The sequence below is a fragment of the Pempheris klunzingeri genome, chromosome 19, assembly GCF_042242105.1.
Source record: "Pempheris klunzingeri isolate RE-2024b chromosome 19, fPemKlu1.hap1, whole genome shotgun sequence".
Taxonomy (NCBI): Eukaryota; Metazoa; Chordata; class Actinopteri; order Acropomatiformes; family Pempheridae; genus Pempheris; species Pempheris klunzingeri.
Genome location: NC_092030.1, coordinates 8,387,303 through 8,408,318, shown reverse-complemented (window position 1 = coordinate 8,408,318; position 21,016 = coordinate 8,387,303). Strand labels below are relative to the sequence as shown.

The window sequence follows — 21,016 nt, the reverse complement described above, 5'->3', positions numbered from 1 at the left end:
TGTATCATTAACATAACACTTTAGAGAGTGTATACTTATTCTACTCTGAAATATGTAATCACTCTTTAATGTGATATGGCCTTAAGTCTCTTCTCCTATTTCTTCATCTCTCTATCTTCCACAGAGAGAAAAGAACAAACAAAGGGGAAGGGCTCTCTTGCCACTCCTCCTTCTAAAAGCAGCAAACTAAATGGCCTTCAAAAATTAAGCAACTTCCTTTGCTCCGCCTCTTAAACTTAACCACAACTTCCAGTCTACTCTGACCATCAGAGAGTGAACATCTAGCTCAAACTTGCTTGAGGACCAGACAGACCCAGTTTAATGAGAAAAATTTGAGCAAACCTCCAAACAACCAAAATACAAACTTTGTCCTCTGACAACTAAACACCTTTCAGAAGTTATTCCTTTCCTTTATTTTACTTCTTAAACTCATGTCTCTCCATGCTTGTGTACCTAAAATGTCCTCACTGGTCTCTCCACTCCTCCACAGACTCAGTAAAGGCTCATATGCTTTATCAGATGTAAAAACGTCCTCTTATGAGGCTCATGTCTTCTCTTGTATGTACTAAGTCCTCTTATTCATAAGGCTCACGTGTTTTACAAACGTCCTCTTGTGAGGCTCATAGAATTTACAAATATCCTTTTATGGGACTCATACTCATTTATCAATTATATAAAATGTCCCTTTATGAGAGGGCTCATACTTTTTTACCATTAATGAAACTAAAATATCTCCTCCTTATATCTTCTTAACCTTTCCTATAGTTAATCACACCATATCTATATCTATTTACTAACAATCCATTACAGCCAAACACATTGGTAACTTTTACACACCGCCTTCTACACACAACTGCAGTATCACTCATCAACCTCACACACACACACGCACTCACAGGATATCCAACAGACAAAAACTCCTTAACTGACAAACATCAATCCCCACAAAACATCAAAAGCGCTTGTTCCAAAACTTCTAAATCAACTAATTGTCCTCTATTTCCCTAAAAATGTCTTACTTTGGCCAAACTTCTTCAAAACAATTTGTCACCTTAACAAATGACTTCACATGCTCAGTGTACACTATTCTCTTCTGGGCTCTTTTCACCCCTTTTCACTTTTCTCAACTTTATTTTCTGTCTCTTCTGTTAGGCCTATATCTTCTCTTTATTTCATCTCTTTATTTCATCTCTTTTCCTTTATTTCTCTCTTCTCTTTATTTCTCTTGTCTTCCCTTTTTACCTCTTCTTATCTCTCTTTATATTTTGCCAATTCCTCTGGGCCCAGAGCTATTTATTTCCTCTTTTCCTTATACCAATTCGACTATCTCTCAAATTTCAATTCAATTCAATTTTATTTGTATAGCCCAATATCACAACAGAGTGTCTCATAGTGCTTTACAAAGTTCACTGAAATAAACAAGTGTAAGCGAACAAACAATCTAATAAAGAGTCCAGCAGTCGATGAGGCCAGTGGATCAGTCCGATGGATCAGTCCGAGGCATCACCTGCCCTTTATGACCCTCCTTCTTCGGGAAGGAAAAACTCAAAAAACCCAGTGGGAAAAGAGAAACCTCCGGGAGCACCACAGTGAAGGAGAGATCCAGCTCCCAAGGACGGACAGGCTGTAGCCTTGGACAGACGCACATCCATTGGCTGGTGGAGAACCACATCAGCGGGGCCAGGACCAGGATCCATAGGAACCAGGGAACCACATCAGCAGAACCAGGACCAGGATCCACAGGAACCAGAGAACCACATCAGCGGGACCGGGACCAGGACCCACAGGAACCAGAGAACCACATCAGCAGGGCCAGGACCAGGATCCACAGGATCCACAGGAACCTGAGAGATGAGAAAGCACAGAAACGCTCCGGGGAAGATAGCAAGTTAGAGGCAGACATTTGACTGACATGAGACATAACGATGGAGAGGAAGAGGAGGAGAGAGAGTAGAGGAGCTCAGTGCACCATAGGAGTCCCCCGGCAGTCTGAACCTATAGCAGCATAACTAGGGGCTGGTCTAAGGCCTGAGCCAGCCCTTAAATATATGCTTTGTCAAAAAGGAAGGTTTTTAGTCTACTCTTAAATGTAGAGAGGGTGTCTGCCCCCCGAACCCAAACTGGAAGGAGGTTCCACAGGAGAGGAGCCTGATAGCTGAAAGCTCTGGCTCCTGAACTACTTTTGGAGACTTTAGGAACCACCAGTAGACCTGCATTCTGGGAGCGCAGTGCTCTAGTGGGGTAGTACGGTACTATAAGATCTTTAAGATATGATGGGGCCTGACCCTTAAGAGCCTTGTAGGTGAGGAGAAGGATTTTAAACTCTATTCTAGATTTTACTGGAAGCCAATGAAGAGAAGCCAGTACAGGAGAAATGTGGTCTCTTCTTTTAGTTCTCGTCAGAACACGAGCAGCAGCGTTCTGGACCAACTGGAGAGTCTTTAACGACTTATTGGGGCAGCCTGATAGTAAGGAGTTACAATAGTCCAACCTAGAAGTGACAAATGCATGGACCAATTTTTCTGCATCATCAGTGGATATGATGGGCCTGATTTTGGCAATATTACGTAGATGGAAAAAGGCAGTTCTAGAAATCTGTTTAATGTGGGAGTTAAAGGACAAATCCTGATCAAATAAGACTCCCAGATTCCTCACAGTGGAGCTGGAGGCCAGATTAATGCCGTCCAGAGCAGTTAAGGTAGTGGGAAAGCTGTCTCTGAGGTGTCTGGGGCCGAGCAAAATAACTTCAGTTTTATCTGAATTTAGCAGCAGAAAGTTGCTGCTCATCCAGGACTTTATGTCCTTAAGGCAGATTTGAAGTTTAACCAACTGATTGTGTTCATCTGGCTTTATTGATAAATATAATTGTGTATCATCTGCATAACAGTGGAAATGAATGGAGTGCTTCCTGATAATATTACCAAGAGGAAGCATATATAAGATAAAGAGTATTGGTCCAAGCACTGAGCCTTGTGGAACTCCATGTCTAACCTTAGTGTGGACAGAGGATTCGTTATTAATATGTACAAACTGAAATCGATCTAATAAATAGGACTTAAACCAGCTTAATGCAGTTCCTTTTATACCAATGAACTGTTCCAGTCTCTGTAACAGGATGTGATGGTCGATGGTGTCGAAAGCAGCACTCAGGTCTAACAAGACCAGGACAGAGAGAAGTCCTCTGTCTGATGCCATAAGGAGGTCGTTTGTAACCTTCACCAGTGCTGTCTCTGTGCTGTGGTTCGCTCTAAAACCTGACTGAAAATCCTCAAATAGACTATTAGAGTTTAGAAAATTACACAGCTGATTAGCTACAACTTTCTCCAGGATCTTGGAGAGAAAGGGAAGGTTGGATATAGGTCTATAGTTGGCTAATACACCTGAATCAAGAGTAGGCTTTTTCAGGAGAGGTTTAATTACTGCTACTTTAAAGGACTGCGGTACATAGCCTGTTAGTAAAGACTGACTTGTCATATCCAGTAAGGACGTGTTAATTAGGGGCAGGACCTCTTTAAGGAGTCCAGTAGGAATGGGGTCTAGGAGACATGTTGACGATCTAGATGAGGAGATTATTGAGGTCAATTCAGCAAGATCAATTGGAGAAAAACAGTCCAAGTACACATCAGGTCTAACAGCTGTTTCTATGGTTCCTAGGTTTGAGGTTGGACCAGACCCTGTTAAGGGCAGGAGGTGCTGAATTTTGTCCCTAATAGTTAGGATTTTATCATTAAAGAAGCTCATGAAGTCGTTACTGCTGAGCTCTAAAGGAACACAAGGATCAATAGAGTTCTGGCTCCTTGTCAGCCTGGCTATTGTGCTAAAAAGGAATCTAGGGTTGCTTTTATTTTCTTCTATTAATGAGGAGTAGTAGGCGGCTCTGGCATTACAGAGGGCCTTTCTATAGGTTTTAAGACTATCTTGCCAGATTAAACGGGATTCTTCCACTTTGGTGGCCCGCCATGTCCTTTCTAGCCTTCGTGAGTGTTGCTTAAGCTCACGTGTCTGGGAGTTATACCAGGGAGCTTGTCTCTTTTCTTTAATTCTCTTCTTTTTTAGAGGGGCAATAGAGTCTAGTGTCATTCGCAGTGAACCTGCAGCACTATCGACCAGATAATCAATTTGGGAGGGGCTAAGATTAGCATGGGGGTCATCCACAGCACAGGGACACACAGGCTGAAATACTGAAGGAATCACCTCCTTAAATTTGGCAACAGCACTATCAGATAAGGATCTAGTGTGGACCTCTCTGTCATATAGAGCATAGTCCTGTAGCAAGAAATCAAATGTTATCAGGTAATGGTCTGATAAAATAGAGTTATGTGGAAAGACTGTTAACTGTTCAGTTTCAACACCATAAGCAAAAACAAGGTCAAGAGTGTGGTTAAAACAGTGAGTTGGTTCATTTACACTCTGGGAGAAGCCAATTGAGTCCAGTAGTGAGACAAAGGCAGTGCTAAGACTATCATTATCATTATCCACATGAATATTAAAGTCACCTACTATAATCACTTTGTCCACACTAAGGACTAAGTCTGATAAAAACTCTGAAAACTCAGTTAAGAATTCAGAGTACGGACCAGGAGGGCGGTACACTGTGACAACCAACACTGGTTTTAGAGTTTTCCAGGTTGGGTGTGAAAAACTAAGAGTAAGACTTTCAAAGGAGTTATAATTAAGTTTGGGTCTAGGTTGGACTATTAAACTAGAGTTAAAGATTGCTGCAACTCCACCTCCACGTCCAGAATCTCTGGGAATATGAGTATTAGTATGACTGGGAGGAGTGGCCTCATTAAGGCTAACATACTCCTCAGGACGTAGCCAGGTTTCTGTAAGACACAATAAATCAATATGATGGTCAGATATCAGATCATTTACTAAAACAGCTTTGGATGGCAGAGATCTGATGTTTAAAAGTCCACATTTCACTCTCCTGTCCTGTTTCATAGTGCCAGTGGTATTAACTCTGATTAAATGTTTATGCTGAACTCCTCTCCTGTTGGACTTAATAGATCTAAATGGTCTGAATGGTCGAGGGACAGACACAGTCTCTATAGGATGTTGGGTGGGTGACTGTTCTAATGGAGGAGCAGAGAAGTGTGTAAGACTGCAGCTCTGCCTCCTGGTCTCGACTCTGGATTGTCAGGTTTTAGGACTAATAAACTTCGCCATATTTCTAGATAAGAGCGCAGCTCCGTCCAAAGTGGGATGGATGCCGTCTCTTCTAATGAGACCAGGTTTTCCCCAGAAAGACTGCCAATTGTCTATGAAGCCCACATTGTTAGCTGGGCACCACCTCGACAGCCAGTGGTTAAATGATGACATGCAGCTGTACATGTCATCACTGGTCAGGTTGGGCAGGGGACCAGAGAAAACTACGGAGTCCGACATTGTTTTGGCAAAGTTGCACACCGACTCCACATTAATTTTAGTGACCTCCGATTGGCGTAATCGGGTGTCATTAACGCCGACGTGAATTACAATTTTACCAAATCTACGTTTAGCCTTCGCCAGCAGTTTTAAATTTGATTCTATGTCGCCCGCTCTGGCCCCCGGGATGCACTTAACTATGTTCGCTGGTGCCGCTAGCTTCACGTTCCTGACTATGGAGCTTCCAATGACCAGAGTCTGTTTCTCAGCGGGTGTGTCGCTAAGTGGGGAAAATCGGTTGGACACCTGAAGGTGGTGGTGCACCGTGGGCTTCTCCTTGGGACTATGTTTCCTCCGGACAGTCACCCAGCCGCCCTGGTTTCCCGGCTGCGCGGGAACCGCCGGGGGAGTAGGAGCTAAGCTAGGTCGGCCCGCACCGGCTACTGGGGGCTGGCTAGCTACAGCTGACTTATGCTCCATGGTGCGGAACCGTGTCTCCAACTCACTAAGCCTCGCCTCCAGTACAGCAAATAAACTACATTTATTACAGGTACCGGTTTCGCTAAAGGAGGCCGAGGAGTAACTGAACATATGGCACACTGAGCAGGAGACAGCAGGAGACTGAGAGGCCAACTTTCACTTCAGTATCTAATTTACACATGTCTTACCGTTAAGAAGATGTGGGCCCTGTCTTCATTAATCTTGCATGGTTATTTAGCCTACTTTATCGTTACTAGTTCTGCTATTCTACACTTTTACTTCAACTTTTACTTCTCTTTTCTCTTTAACTCTTTTCTCTTTAACTCTTTAACTTCTTCAACTCTTATTTCTCCTTTACTTCTTTAACTTCAACTTTTAACTTCTTTACTTCTTTATCTCTATCTTCTTAATCCTTGCTTCTTTATCTCTATCTTCTTTACTTCTGTAGCTTCAACTTCTATTTCTCTAACTCTATCTTAATTCCCCTTTTTACCCCAATTTAGACGGAATATCACTCTCAACATCAACACATCATCGTCCACACAGTTAAGTATACAGTGCAGCCACCAGCAGCATAACAGCCTCAAAGAACCAACCAGTACCCCACTTAGTGAGAAAACACTCACCCGACGTCGTATGGAGCAGGAGTTGGTCAACCGAATTCTGTCAGCAGTCAGAGCCACATCTGCAATCCTGTTCGTGACGCCAAATTTGTCGTATCTTCTCTGATGATGATGATGTGCAGCTGATGAAAGGAAACTTCCGCTGACAACGACTTAATGAATAAAAATAGGTTTATTGCAAAAAGGTCAGTTGTCTAACAGGCACCATGGAAGCCTGAGAAGACGTTCAGCCAATTGTAGGAACAGACAGCATAACCCCTAGCCAAATCTACTGCCTTTGTCCTCGTCTCCTCCTGAGCCCACTCTGTGGTCACATTATATACTCTTCTTGACCACCTAGCTCAGCATCTGGTGTCTTTGTTAAAATGCAAAGGAATGTAACATAAACATCTGCTTTTCTCTGTGTCCAGATAAGGAGATAAAGGTCAGGTCACTCCTGCCTAGGTCATGCTTTCCCAGGTCTGATTCCTTTAGATAAACAGACACAGATCCCAAACTGACACAATCGTAAATAACACTCCTTTGATGCACCCACCAGATACTACAATACAATGACAGTTCTTGGGCATCACACCGTTTCAGCAATGGTTATGAATTCAGACATAATAACATCAGCACCTACGTCTCAGGCCCACGTCCTCCTACAGCGCCTCTGAAACCATGACTCTCCTCCACAGAGAGAATCATCTATATGTTAGATGGTATGGTACATTAGGGGTTTAGCCCCTTCTATTGATTTATTTGGGGAAGGAGCTTTCCACTCCTATCAGGGGCTGAGAGACTGATGTAATCTAACTAACACCACCCATTGGTTCGTGGATCACGGATGGTTTTGAAGCCTCAAGTTTGGCTTTTTGGGCATTGCCATCTTGGTTTTGGAACCAGACGTGACATTCATTCTGTGAAGACCCCTGCATCTGATTAGTAGGTAAACCTTCCCTTCTTTATCATGTATTGTACTCTAAGTGGGACCATAACTTACAAAATGAATATCATGCATCATAGCACAACATCAGACCAGGGAGATACTTCCACTTCTTTTTTTTCTAATATGAGGCATGTTAGGGGTGTTGTGGGGATGGGGAGAGGAACAAGGCTGGGCTGCTGTGGTTGCTTTCAGTTTTCACTTTGGCTTTCTGCATACCATGTGAAAAGGAGGTCCAGCCTGAAATAAAATGAACTCCACCCTTTTGAAAAATAAACTGCAATGCTCATATTCGAGATGTGTTAAATCCCTCAAGCTAGAATGAGACATACTCTGCTTCAGATCAGCTTTGGACACTTCAATCTTTTTTCTATTTGGGTGAGTTGTATGCTGTTCAGCTTTGTCTTATACGAAGCAGGTTGAATAATAAAGAATAAACCTGAGATAAGGACTCACTGCCTCCCAGGAAATACCCAGGAAAAGAGTGTGCCTTGGGTGTGTTGACTTCCATGTAGTTATTAATTAGTGCCCTAAAGTCTTGATTGAAAACAGGAACCTGTAGGAGAGAGGAGTTGAACCTCCATCCAGGTGATCTCATTGCATTCTGTCATGTTAACCTACATGCATTCAGTTGGTGATGCAGGAAATAACCGTTTTTCCTGCTTTCCTCTGGTAATTCAATTTGACACAGCAGATCACCCAAACACTAACACAATGGTGAAGGCACAGCAACTACTGTGGATTAAGTTTTTATCTTTACATTACACTGCTGGTATTGCTGCTACACAATTAGAACATGGATTAGTCTATTGGTATTTATCACAGATGATATTCAATCGACAAGATTCATTTCACAAGAGCTCAAGAATGTGCAGCTGCCACGTTAGAATTAAACATGAGGCTCTCAGAATGTAGAGTGGTAAAATTAATATATTAGCTAGCAAATGTACACAGTTTGCAGTTTTCTACCAGCATTCCTCTCTTGCCTTCTCAGCAGTAACAGTATTGTGTTTTTTTTTTACTGTACTAATTTCTAATATTCTTCATAGCTCTCCATTATAATGACCCAGTCCTCTTGATTGGCCTCAAATGACCCCAATGACACCAATGACGCCCTTCCTCTTCTCCTCTCTATAGCTCCACTATTGTCTTCTACACATGATTAGCCCTCTTTCCCAGAATGAGCTGCTCTTGGCCTGGACTGCTGGAATGAAATAAAATGAACAGAACTGAAAAGGGCAACAGAGCTGTGTGTGCTGGTGTGTCTGTGTACATGTCCTGCCCTTCATTTCCTACATTCAGGTGAATTCTTATGCACCAATTTGTGTCTTTTTTGATTCAATTCATGGTGGAAATTCATGGTATCTATGTAAAGGAAAACACAAAATGCAGGCACCAGGGGAAAATTAAAAATACAATGCACCAAGACTCTCAAGCGTTCTTGATTGCTTTAATTAACTTTCCTCTAAATCAACATTCACATTTAATGTTATCCTCACTGAGTCAACACACATGTAGGCATAGTTTACTCCTCTGCCCCCCTCTGTGCCTTTTATTTGGGCAAGCAACCTTAATTCATTCATTTTAATTTTGATTTATAACCTGCTGGAGTTTAATAGGTCATGTGTTTCAGCAACGTTTCAGGTGTGATGGTTATGAGAGTTTGTGGCCAAATCCATAAGACAGAGTTGCAGAATACTATTGTATTTCTATGTGTGCAGCTTTGTACACAAACTATGCATACTTTTACACAAGTATGCATAGTTGGTATGTGAATATGTATTGCATTACTGGAATTACTTTAGTTTCATTTTGGTGGTTTGTTTTCCAGTAGTGTTTAGACCAGCCCACTTCCACTAACTGTTCCACAGATTGTCTTATGCAGCAAGACTTCCTGCTGCCTGCTTGCAGTGTTACGCCTGAACCAGATTTCCTGAAATTTGATTCTTTAATTTCCCTTACTTACAGATACTTGCCTGTTGACAGGTTAAAGACTTTGTTCCAAACCTTCGTGCTTTGTGTCAGACTTGTGTATTTCTGCCTGTTCACATATGGTGAAGACCAGAGCTGAGTTCTTACAGTACTGATATCATTTATTTATGTGGTCAGTGTCACCCAGACAGATTTACTTACTGGTCTCGGGTTTTGTGTAGAGAAAGTCTTACTGGATGTTATTACTGGGAAGTAGACAGGAATGTTTTGTAGCAAGAATATTAGCAGAGCAGGAAGAGAAAGTGGGTTTGGATACAATGACAATTCTTGGGCTTTACAACGTTTCAGCAATGGTTATGAATTCAGACATAATAACATCAGCACCTCCATCTCAGGCCCACGTCCTCCTACAGCGCCTCTGAAACCATGACTCTCCTCCACAGAGAGAATCATCTATATGTTAGATGCTACGGTACATTAGGGGTTTAGCCCCTTCTATTGATTTATTTGGGGAAGGAGCTTTCCACTCCTATCAGGGGCTGAGAGACTGATGTAATCTAACTAACACCACCCATTGGTTCGTGGATCACGGATGGTTTTGAAGCCTCAAGTTTGGCTTTTTGGGCATTGCCATCTTGGTTTTGGAACCAGACGTGACATTCATTCTGTGAAGACCCCTGCATCTGATTAGTAGGTAAACCTTCCCTTCTTTATCACGTATTGTACTCTAAGTGGGACCATAACTTACAAAATGAATATCATGCATCATAGCACAACATCAGACTAGGGAGATACTTCCACTTCTTTTTTTTCTAATATGAGGCATGTTAGGGGTGTTGTGGGGATGGGGAGAGGAACAACGCTGGGCTGCTGTGGTTGCTTTTAGTTTTCACTTTGGCTTTCTGCATAAGTTTCTGTTTGACTCAGTGTGTACTGTTTTCCTGTCCACTACCATGTGAAAAGGAGGTCCAGCCTGAAATAAAATGAACTCCACCCTTTTGAAAAATAAACTGCAATGCTCATATTCGAGATGTGTTAACTCCCTCAAGCTAGAATGAGACATACTCTGCTTCAGATCAGCTTTGGACACTTCAATCTTTTTTCTATTTGGGTGAGTTGCTATGCTGTTCAGCTTTGTCTTATACGAAGCAGGTTGAATAATAAAGAATAAACCTGAGATAAGGACTCACTGCCTCCCAGGAAATACAAGTGTGCCCTGGGTGTGTTGACTTCCATGTAGTTATTAATTAGTACCCTAAAGTATTGATTGAAAACAGGAACCTGTAGGAGAGAGGAGCAACATCAGCATTATCAGAGATCAAGATGTCCTCAAATGAGAAGGATACAGGAAGTGTACCATTCAGTCTGTTTTCTGTCCCCCGTGACTTTACTTAGAGGAGAAAAGATTCCGGGCTCTTAAGGGTTAATTGGCCAACTGCTTGACTGACAAGGAGCGTCACCAATCAGATGTGGTAATATGGGCGTGGCTTTCCCGCCTCCTCTGATAGAGCAGCGTCAGGGCTGATGTAAAGTTGCATTTCGGCATTGTGGCAGGAGTCCTCACAGGCAGCAGCTCCAGGGGCTCTACTTCCATTTCTGAATAAAACAGTATTTAGTTTCCCCTCCCCAGCGGACTGACATGGCGACGGAGGTAACTAAAGGCATGGAGCAAACCTCAGTGGGTAAGAAGAAACTAGCTAAGAGCTAGCTAGCTAGCTGACACATGTCTGAGGCTGCTAGCTAGCTGACATATGTCTGTGTCTTTGCATATTGTAGCAGTTGTTAGCTGCCTGCAAGCTGAGGCTGATTTCTCGTTCTGTAATGTGAGGCCTCCGGTTGGAGAGCAAGTCACATGGAGCAGGTTGACACAGACACTGAACTTAACATGATAGATACCAACTGAAAGCCAAGACGGAGGGATGTGGAGGCTAATATTTAGCCATGACAGCTATAAACCCCACCACACTTTGTGATGCTGATGTCCTCCAGTCACCAGAAGATGTAAAGTAGTTATTAGCAGGGTCGCGCTTTATGATGTATTTCAGTCATTTGTGGTCTGTTAGAATAGACTTTCACTTTCGTCTGCCGACATGTCCCCAAATGGAAAAGCTGCTGCTAAACTTTATTTCTCTCAAGTTATTAATTTTATTTTAAGACGCACAGTTATTCAAAAACTATTTGATTTATTTCCTCTTATTTCTAAATGCAGCCCTTCTTTCACTTAATGAGACAAGAACGTTTCACCTATCTACAGAATAATGTGTCTGTTTACTTTAATGTTAAATGACAATAAATATTGTCAGAATGTTTTTGAATCATACTGAATCTATTTGATTTGACAGTCAGTTATTGATTACATGCAGACGTTGATACAACTACTAGGCTACATCAGCATATATCACACTAACTCAGGTTGGACATTAAGATGTTCTGGACCTTTGCTTTAATACATTTCCTCTGACTGGACCTTTTGGAATTTTAGTTTAATAACCCTGGAATAAACTTTCACTTTCGTCTGCCGATGTCCCCAAATGCAGAAAGGAAGGGTTCGGGTGGGTTTTTCCAGTAATGCCTGTGTGTCAAACAGAAACTGAAAGTGTGATCCGGTGGTTAGTGCTGCCATCCTAAACATCTGACACTGCTGACCAAGTGTGTGTGTGTTTCCTTTGCTACGCATTTTGATTGAAAAGGTGAAGAATCAGTGAGCCTTTCTTCGCTCTCAGCAGTCCCCTCTGCCATGATACACTTAGGAGAGACCACAGTACCTGGACACACCTGTAGGAGAGACCACAGTACCAACTGTCTTCGCATGGTGCCTCCACAGCCCATCATAGTAGCAAATGAATACCCAATGTGTTGGAAAGGCATGTTAGAGCATCACATGTTGGGGGACTGTTCATTATATCCGTATACCTTTGGCCGTGTGGTGCATATTCGTGATTGTATTAGCCTTGATTGACAGGTGTCACTGCTAGCACTTCATCTTAGACAAACTTTGATTTTTTTTTTTTTTTTTTCTTTCCCCAGTAAGGGACAAAATGGCAATGAAGAGACAGCATAATGCTGCAGCTTCTGTGCTTTCACTTTCAGTTTTGAATAGAATGGTGGTGGTGGGTATTTGTGTGTGTGTCTGTCAAACAAAACGGACATTGTACAGATTGAAATGTCCCCTGAGGACAAGTTTGATTTTGTAATTTTGGGCTATAGAAATAAAATTGACTTGCCTTCTTTCATCAGGCTGTAAATATCCTCTGCACCCCCATCAAAAATATTTTCATGTGATAACTGGGACCACAGCTGTCTTTAAAATGTCAGATAAATGGCCTTTGTGTCCTTACAGTGTTGCCACAGACCTCACCTGTCTGTGGAGCTTCACTAAAGCTTCCTATTGAAGATGTCAATAATAATGATAATAATAAATGGAATGAATGGAGTTGGAAACTCTAAATGTAGCATCTTTTACTCCAAGAGGAGTGAGTGCTACATAACACGCCTGTTCCTACAGGTACTTTATGTGACTGCTGTGTCTCACTGCCTCTGTCTTCACAGGTGAGCTGTATGTGTCTGACAAATGTGGCAGCGACCAGGATGGGGACGGCACGGAGCAGAAACCCTTCAAAAGTCCTCTCAGGGTAATCGACGATATAACTCAAAGTACCTCTGTTGTTTTTAATCCTATCCAGGCATGTGTTGTTGAAAAGGTCTCACTCTACAGGATTTATTGCCAACGGTACAAAATAATGTTGATGTTTGCTCCACTGGTTGATCCAGTTGCACTGATCTGTCTGTCGGCATCTCCTCATGTTTATGAACACATCCTCACAGGCTCTGGTGTTCGCTGGGAAGGAGCCTTTTCCAACCATCTACGTGGACTCCCAGAAGGACGGAGAGGTTGGTTTAAAAAAGTCTATTTCTCATGTCTCAATTTTCATTTGACCTTTATCACACCAGCCTGCTACATACACGAATTCAAATTCAAAGCGTTTATTGTCATGTGTACAGTACAGAAACAGGTTTCCCTGTACAATGAAAATCTTACTTTGCCGTCCACACTGAATGCCATAAGAGTTTAAAGTAAGAGTAAAAAAGTGGCATGCAGGAGAAGAAGAGCAAAAATATAAACTACTATTACTATATATACTATAACTATACACATCATTTGATCTGATTTTAAATAGAAAGAAATGGTCTTTCCTTTTTTAGATGCTGATGCATCTGCTTTCATTCATCAGTTTATCCTCTTTCACTGGAAGCCTTTAGTTACTCAGCAGCTGCAGTAAAGTTTGCAGAATCAGGTCACAATGTATATATACACAGTAGATCAGTGAGACAAGGCCTCCACTGGGTGTGCACACATGTATGTGTTTCTCCCCTCTGTTCCTCAGCGATGGGAAGTGATTTCTAAGACGCAGATGAAGAACGCAAAAAAGGCCTTTAACCGTGAACAGGTGAAGTGTGATGCCAAAGACAAGAAGGAGGTGTGTGTTCTACTCTTCTATTGACATTCGCTGCTGGTAGAGCGACATAAAACAGAGTTTGGTTTCTGAGCAATTTATGTCTTGTTTGTCTTTTCCCTTCTCTGTGCTGTTCTGCAGTGTGCCCACTGTATCTTCCAGAAGCAAATGTGATATCTTCTAAATGTTGCTCCATGTTTGTTGTGCAGGCAGAGGACATTGAGAGGAGAGAGAAGAACCTGGAAGAAGCCAAGAAGATCGTGATTGAGAAGGACACCAGCCTGCCTGAGCCTAAAGCTGTTGGTCACATTTCATGTTGTTTTTACTATTAAATCAGTCCTAATGTACTTGTAAGAAGCTAAGGAGGCCACTTTTAAAGCACAAGTGGACTTGTGTCTTTGATATTGCATGTATTTGAAACACAAGCCATCTAAAATGGCCAACTTTCAGTACTTGACAGCTGTTGATAATGGCCTAAACACAGTTGGGCGTTATTGTGCTAATGACCTAAAGATGAGTGTCTGTTTTGTAGGTTAAAATCCGTCTCCTGGAGGCCGAGAGAGGTCAGAGAGTCAAAGTGTTTGGATGGGTTCATCGCCTGAGGAGACAGGGTGAGAGACGGGTGTCCACGTGTTTTTATTCTAATACTGAGTTTGAAGGAGGTTTTGTCATATTTGTTTCTGTTTCTTGCTTGAGAGCATAAAAGGCAACACTCCCATTCAAAATGCCTCCTAATTCTAGGTTTATTGGCAGAAAGAGGTTTTGTTCACTGTGTTTTTATCTTTCTTGTCCCCTACAGGGAAGAACCTGATGTTCATCGTGCTGAGAGATGGAACTGGTTTCCTCCAGTGTGTCCTGTCTGATGAACTGGTACAACTTTCCCTTTTTGCTCTTTTTCTGCTCGCACTGTATTCTTCCCCCGACGCTAACTGTCTCTGCCTTGTTTTCAGTGCCAGTGCTACAATGGCTTGGTGTTGTCCACAGAGAGCACTGTAGCTCTGTACGGGACTCTCACTGAAGTTCCTGAGGGGAAACAGGTAAACGCACCTGCAGCACAACAGTCGAGCAGTTTATTTTAGGGAGAAAAACAGCTACTGCACTCAACCTCATCTTCCAGTGTTGCATGATGGCATACTGTAATAATGCAGGATGGATGCAGGACACAAACCTGAGGAACACCTTCACTGAGTCCTTGCTTTCCTCTCCCAGGCACCCGGAGGCCACGAGCTGCACTGTGACTTCTGGGAGCTGATTGGTTTAGCTCCAGCTGGTGGGGCTGACAACCTGCTGAACGAGGAGTCTGACGTTGACGTCCAGCTGAACAATCGACACATGCTGATCAGAGGAGAGAACGTGTCCAAGATCCTCCGAGTCCGATCCACCGTCACTCAGTGCTTCAGGGACCACTTCTTTGACCGTGGATACTATGAGGTGAAACACACTTTGACAGAGAAGTCAAAGTCATCCCTATGTGCTGTCAAGTAATATTCAAGCTTTTCCTTTCAAAGAAAGAGAGAATGCACTCACTGTTTTTGTCACAGGTTGACATGACTAACGTCACAGATGGCAAATTATCATCTGTAGTGTAGTTCAGCTGTTCGAACCGTTGACCTTCACTTAAATAATCACAGAGAAGTCCCTCTGATCCTCAGGCGTCTGCTTTGACTTCTAAGTAGCTGAAAATCCTCTGTCCTAAAACATGTTCGCCGTATTATTGTATTTTGAAATTGTGCTACCAATATCATTGTAATATGCAAATGCTCACGTGTAGCTTAGCTTTGTAGTCCTGAGCTGATATCTAGTGTCTTTGAGTGAGTGAACAGAAGGATTTGGCTTTAGTAGCATTTTATCAAGTATGAGTCATATATGAAATCTGCTAATCACTTTCAAATCCAAGCAAATCTCTACTGAGTATCTTTAAAGTTATTTGTCCTGCAGATTTGAGTCCTGGTTTATTTGCAGAAACCTGCGGTTACTGTGGTAACCAGTGCAGTGACCAGTACATTGCCTCGGCTGCTGTGGCTGTTTCACAATAAAAGCTAACTTGTGTTTTTCAAATGAAATGCTTTTAATGTGAAGGAAAAGGAAATGGTTTTGTGGAATGGATTGAACAGACTGACTGTGGATACATGCGTGTTGTCCTGTTGCAGATGTGAAGCCCATGAGCGCAGGATAACGTCTCTGTGAACACCGTTTGTTTTTCTAAATGTAGATCACTCCTCCGACCATGGTGCAGACTCAGGTGGAGGGCGGCTCCACGCTGTTTAGCTTCAACTACTTTGGTGAACAGGCCTACCTGACGCAGTCCTCCCAGCTCTACCTGGAGACCTGCATACCTGCACTGGGTGACACCTTCTGCATCGCCCAGTCATACCGGGCTGAGCAGTCCCGCACCCGCAGACACCTGTCTGAGTGAGTATACGGGTCGACACATGGGCAACTCATGACATCATTTTTCACCTGGAACTGAGTCTGTAAGCCTCCTGCACTGTTTGTTTGTGTGGGGTGATTGATTTCTTTTCTGTGCTCAGGTACACTCACATCGAGGCAGAGTGTCCCTTCATGACCTTCGATGATCTGCTGAACAGACTGGAGGATCTGGTGTGTGACGTGGTGGACCGAGTGCTCAAATCCCCTGCTGCACAGCTGCTCTACGAGATCAACCCCGTATGTCTCCTTTTTTTAACAGCACGTTCAAGCTAAAACAGGGAGTCCACGCAGTTTTTATGCTTACTAACAGTTAACTAGCACGAAAACAACCTGACGATGAATGAGACATTTTGATGACCGATGACACTAACGCTGAGATAATAGTGTCTGAACGTTGAACTTCAGGTTGGAAGTTCAACGTCCCGGAGCTTTTCATCACATGATCTTTCAGCATATTGATATTTGTTTTATTTTTCCCCCCAGACCTTCAAACCCCCCAAGAGGCCGTTCAAGAGGATGAACTACCCCGATGCCATCGAGTGGCTTAGAGAACACAACATCAAGAAGGACGACGGCACCTTCTATGAGTTTGGAGAGGTGATGACTCGACACAACACACACGCCCACCAGGATATGTGACACACACGTTTCTAATGAGTTCCTGTCAGCGGAGCTCTCATCATGGCATAACAGTTTTATCATCAAGTACATTTTACCAGTAAAGTCTGGTGGATGCAGGTTCAGAAGGAGAAATAATGCCTATAAAAAGTATTCATCCCCCTTGGATGTTTTCCCCTTTTGTTGTTTTTATACATGAAATCATGGCCACCAAGACCCCTATGACCACTCTGAAGGACTTAAAAGCTTCAGTGGCTCAGATGGGAGAGACTGTACATACAGCAAGTGTTGCCCAGGTTCTTCACCAGTCGAAGCTGTGTGGGAGAGTGGCAAAGAGAAAGCCACTGTTGAAAAAAGCCCATATGAAATCTGGCCTGGAATTCGCCCAAAAGCATGTGGGAGACTCCAAGGTCAATTGGAAGAAGGTTCTTTGGTCTGATGAGACAAAAATGTAGCTTTTTGGGCATCAGCACATCACCACAAATGCACCATCTCCACCGTGAAGCATGGTGGTGGCAGCATCGTGCTCTGGGGATGCTGCTTTCATTTCATGTATAAAGGCAACAAAAGGGTGAAACATCCAAGGGGGGGGGGGTGAATACTTCTTAAAGGCATCGTAAACAGTCAGCGTTTCCGTTTATCTTCTGCCTCCTCTCATCCTAACACCAAACTGCTCTCCAGTTTGTAACCCAGGCTGTTTGATAAAAATGACTAACTCTTATGACATCCCTATGGCATCACTAGGGTTGGTTTCCCAGACCTGAAAAAGCTCCACCAGAGCCGTTGAAGACACAAGCCAACTGTTCTCACAGGCTGAATAGTTTCTCATGACATGGAAACTGAAGTTTCCTTGTGAAATGAAAGGATGTGGTCACTGTGAAATCCTGTAGTTGTGTAGCAGGTAGCTGAGGAGCTCGTGGTATTTGTTCAATGTGTGTTCAGCTGCAGGTCAGCAGGTCCAGTCACTAATGAAGGCCTCAGCTCACATGCAGTTTTCCGACTCACCAGTTGGGCGTGGGTGTCTATACGGCCAACAGGAGCTCCAGCATGTCAGAAACATGTCGCCATCCTGCTTTGATCAGGGTTCACATAGCTCAAGATATTCGACACCACATTCATCTCAACTGTCGTCGTTTGCTTTTTAAACTTAGTAGTTTTTGGACGGCTCTGTAACTGATTTGTCCTCAGTGTGGAAATTGTTATTGAAACTTACTTGATAAACTTTGTTTTATGTCTTGACTTTTTATTAGTGAAATCCTCTCTTGTGTCATGGGTTTGATATTTTCTTCTCTGTTTTGTCTCCGTTCTCACTTGCAGGACATCCCAGAGGCTCCAGAGAGGCTGATGACCGACACCATCAACGAGACCATCCTGCTCTGCCGTTTCCCTGCTGAGATCAAATCCTTCTACATGCAGCGCTGTCCCGAGGACAGACGCCTCACTGAGTCGGTATGAAAACTGACTGCTTTTGAAAAAAGACAGTGTTAGCACTTAGTGTGCTAACACTGTATATGAACATCAGACACTGGGAACGCTGTTTGTTTTGCTGGTATTTGGTCTGAAGCCAAGTTATTACACAGAGGGCCTTAGTGTAGAGTGTTGGTCCACCTGACGACAGGTTTTAGGTCCTGAAGTCATTTTCTAGCTCATCATCTGTCTGAATGTCTCGTCTTGTGTGTGTGTGTGTGTGTGTGTGTGTTGCAGGTGGACGTGCTGATGCCAAATGTTGGCGAGATCGTTGGAGGCTCGATGCGTATCTGGGACGCTGAAGAGCTGCTGGAGGGATACAAGAGGGAGGGAATCGACCCGACCCCGTACTACTGGTACACTGACCAGGTAACACTAAGCTGGGTGCTTCTCTTCTCTCTGTCGATGTATAAAGGAATATCTTTTCATTCAACTGTATTACAGCTCAAACTATTTTGATCACTGATTGTCCTTGAAATCATTTATTTTTTTAAATAGAATCAAGGTTGTGCTGAGATGAAAATCTCAATCTCTTCTCTAAATGTGTCCAGAACTTCTTTGGCAGAGCAGCGAGCACTTGGTCTCACTGTGTTTAAGTAAAGGTGTGTATTAACGGGCTGCTGTGTGTGTCTGTGTCTGTTTCAGAGGAAGTTTGGAACCTGTCCTCACGGTGGTTACGGCCTGGGTCTGGAGCGTTTCCTCACCTGGCTGCTGAACAGACATCACATCAGAGATGTGTGTCTGTACCCGCGATTCATCCAGCGCTGCAGACCCTGAGCACTCTCACATATTGGCTTAGTATATCCTGGACCTGGCATGTGGCCATGCTACAATATTCAATCAGTAACAAATGATTTGAGAAATCGTCTCCTTAGCTGGTTTATTTTCTCTCACTTGAGATGAGCTAATATCTTCACAGTGAAATCCTGCTGTGCTCCACTTCAAACTGCTCAGCTTCCTCCCTGTGCATTCTGATTTGAGCTCTGAATCTAATCTTTTCTGTCTGGTCATGTGCACTAGCTCATTATACAACCACCTTTGCAATCATAAAATTCTGTATTTTTACATTAAGTTACTGCTGATTTTAATGAACAATTGCATTTCTAATTTCATGATTAATGCCACACTCATTGTGCTAGATGACCACCTCTGTACCATCGTTGGTTGGCACAAACGCTTTTGTACACTTGACTATGTGTATGTGGTAACATAGCTGAAGAGACGCTGATCTTCATGTGAATATACTCATCGACCGAATAAACTGCATTTAAATGTGATCCAAACACATGGTTGTCTGAGTTTTTCTTCAGGGTTGCACCTCATTCTTTGGACCCTCTAGTTTTACCTTCAGACCAGACTGTAGCTGACAGGTGGCTAATGCTAAAACATATCACTCCCTGACTGACATTTGAGTTTCATAATCAACTATAATTTTTCCTCATTGTAATTCAAACAGCTAATCTATAAAAGGCCAGGGAGGCATTAATCTGGCAGATGTGTCTGGTCCTCCCTCCTTCAGACATGACTTCCAGCTGACCAGGCCGGTGTTGGGCCCGTTGAAAATCGTTAATGAACCAAGAGGTTTCAGACTAACTTACATTTGCGATGCCGGGCTACCGTTCAAATATAAAGGCAAAAAACGTGTAAAAAGGAATTAAATAAAATGGAGACGCACAGGCCATACAAAACAAGTCCTAGTCATAGCGTCTGTTAAAAAATATTCTGTAAGAGCACAGAAACAAAGAGACAAATGTACTTTAAAGAGTAAAACTATTGCAGTAGAAGCATCATAACCTTGTTTTTGCTACTGAGAGGCTCCGATTGTTCAAATTGTCTGATAGCATTACAGAGAAGATCCCTACTGAGAAAAACCTGTAAGATCATTTTTGTTTAACACCATACATTAAAGATACATATGAAGCAACTACCACTGGGATACCATACTATACAATTGTCAACTTGATTCAAAGTGATGCAAACAAAACCGTGGCATGGAGTTCAATATAGTACAAAGTTTGATTTTATTTCCTCGGTTTCTCTTAAACAAACAGAAAATCATAAATTAACTAAAAAAAAACAGGGCATTTTTTACTTCACATGTGCTTCTCTACTGCTGCAGCTCATTTATGCTGTTTCTTCCTGATGGAAATAATAAATTGTATTCTACTGAAGTAAAATCGATCCAAAATAGCAAATCTTATCTCTTTTACCCAGAAACGGCTGCTGCATTGCCCTGCTCAAACCCACAACTTTGGTGTTTTAAAAGGTTAGTTCACATCCGACACAAAATAATCATGTAAAAATACAAGTTATCCTTTAAAATGTTTAGTTGAAGTCATGTTATCATATACAGTATATCCATGCTTTGCAAAAATGGAAGAGTACATGAGGAACTTATTCGAAACACAAAGTAAAAGAAGGCCTGGAGATGCACCAGAAGGTGAAGACACACTTCCTTCTTTAGGAGTAAGTGTGTACGTTTGCTGAAATGCAGTCCCTGGTTCCTCTTTGGCTTTCAGCTCATAAGGAAGAATGAAACTGATCTCAGTTCTAGAAAAACTGGTCCCATTTAAAAGGAATCTCAAAAAACAACACCCTTTGCAAACACCCCCACAAAGAAACGTTCTCCAGGAAATCATTTGCAGTCTGGATATTTGCACAAGATATTTCTATTTCTTTTTATTTTTTATATTGTATAGTAGTCTTATGTTATATTATTC

General features: G+C 42.6%; 1 protein-coding gene across 1 annotated transcript; it reads left to right on the top strand.

The window, feature by feature from the left end:
* The first annotated feature begins 10,855 nt into the window (after positions 1-10,855).
* On the top strand, positions 10,856-19,579 carry nars1 (asparaginyl-tRNA synthetase 1). The gene is made up of 15 exons (XM_070850322.1): positions 10,856-11,009; positions 12,877-12,959; positions 13,153-13,218; positions 13,713-13,805; positions 13,991-14,080; positions 14,314-14,392; positions 14,581-14,651; positions 14,732-14,818; positions 14,991-15,212; positions 15,994-16,193; positions 16,313-16,448; positions 16,695-16,808; positions 18,147-18,278; positions 18,534-18,665; positions 18,942-19,579. The coding sequence occupies exons 1-15, from the start codon at positions 10,967-10,969 to the stop codon at positions 19,071-19,073; spliced, it is 1,680 nt and encodes a 559-aa protein (XP_070706423.1). The 5' UTR covers positions 10,856-10,966; the 3' UTR covers positions 19,074-19,579.
* The last annotated feature ends 1,437 nt before the right edge of the window (positions 19,580-21,016 follow it).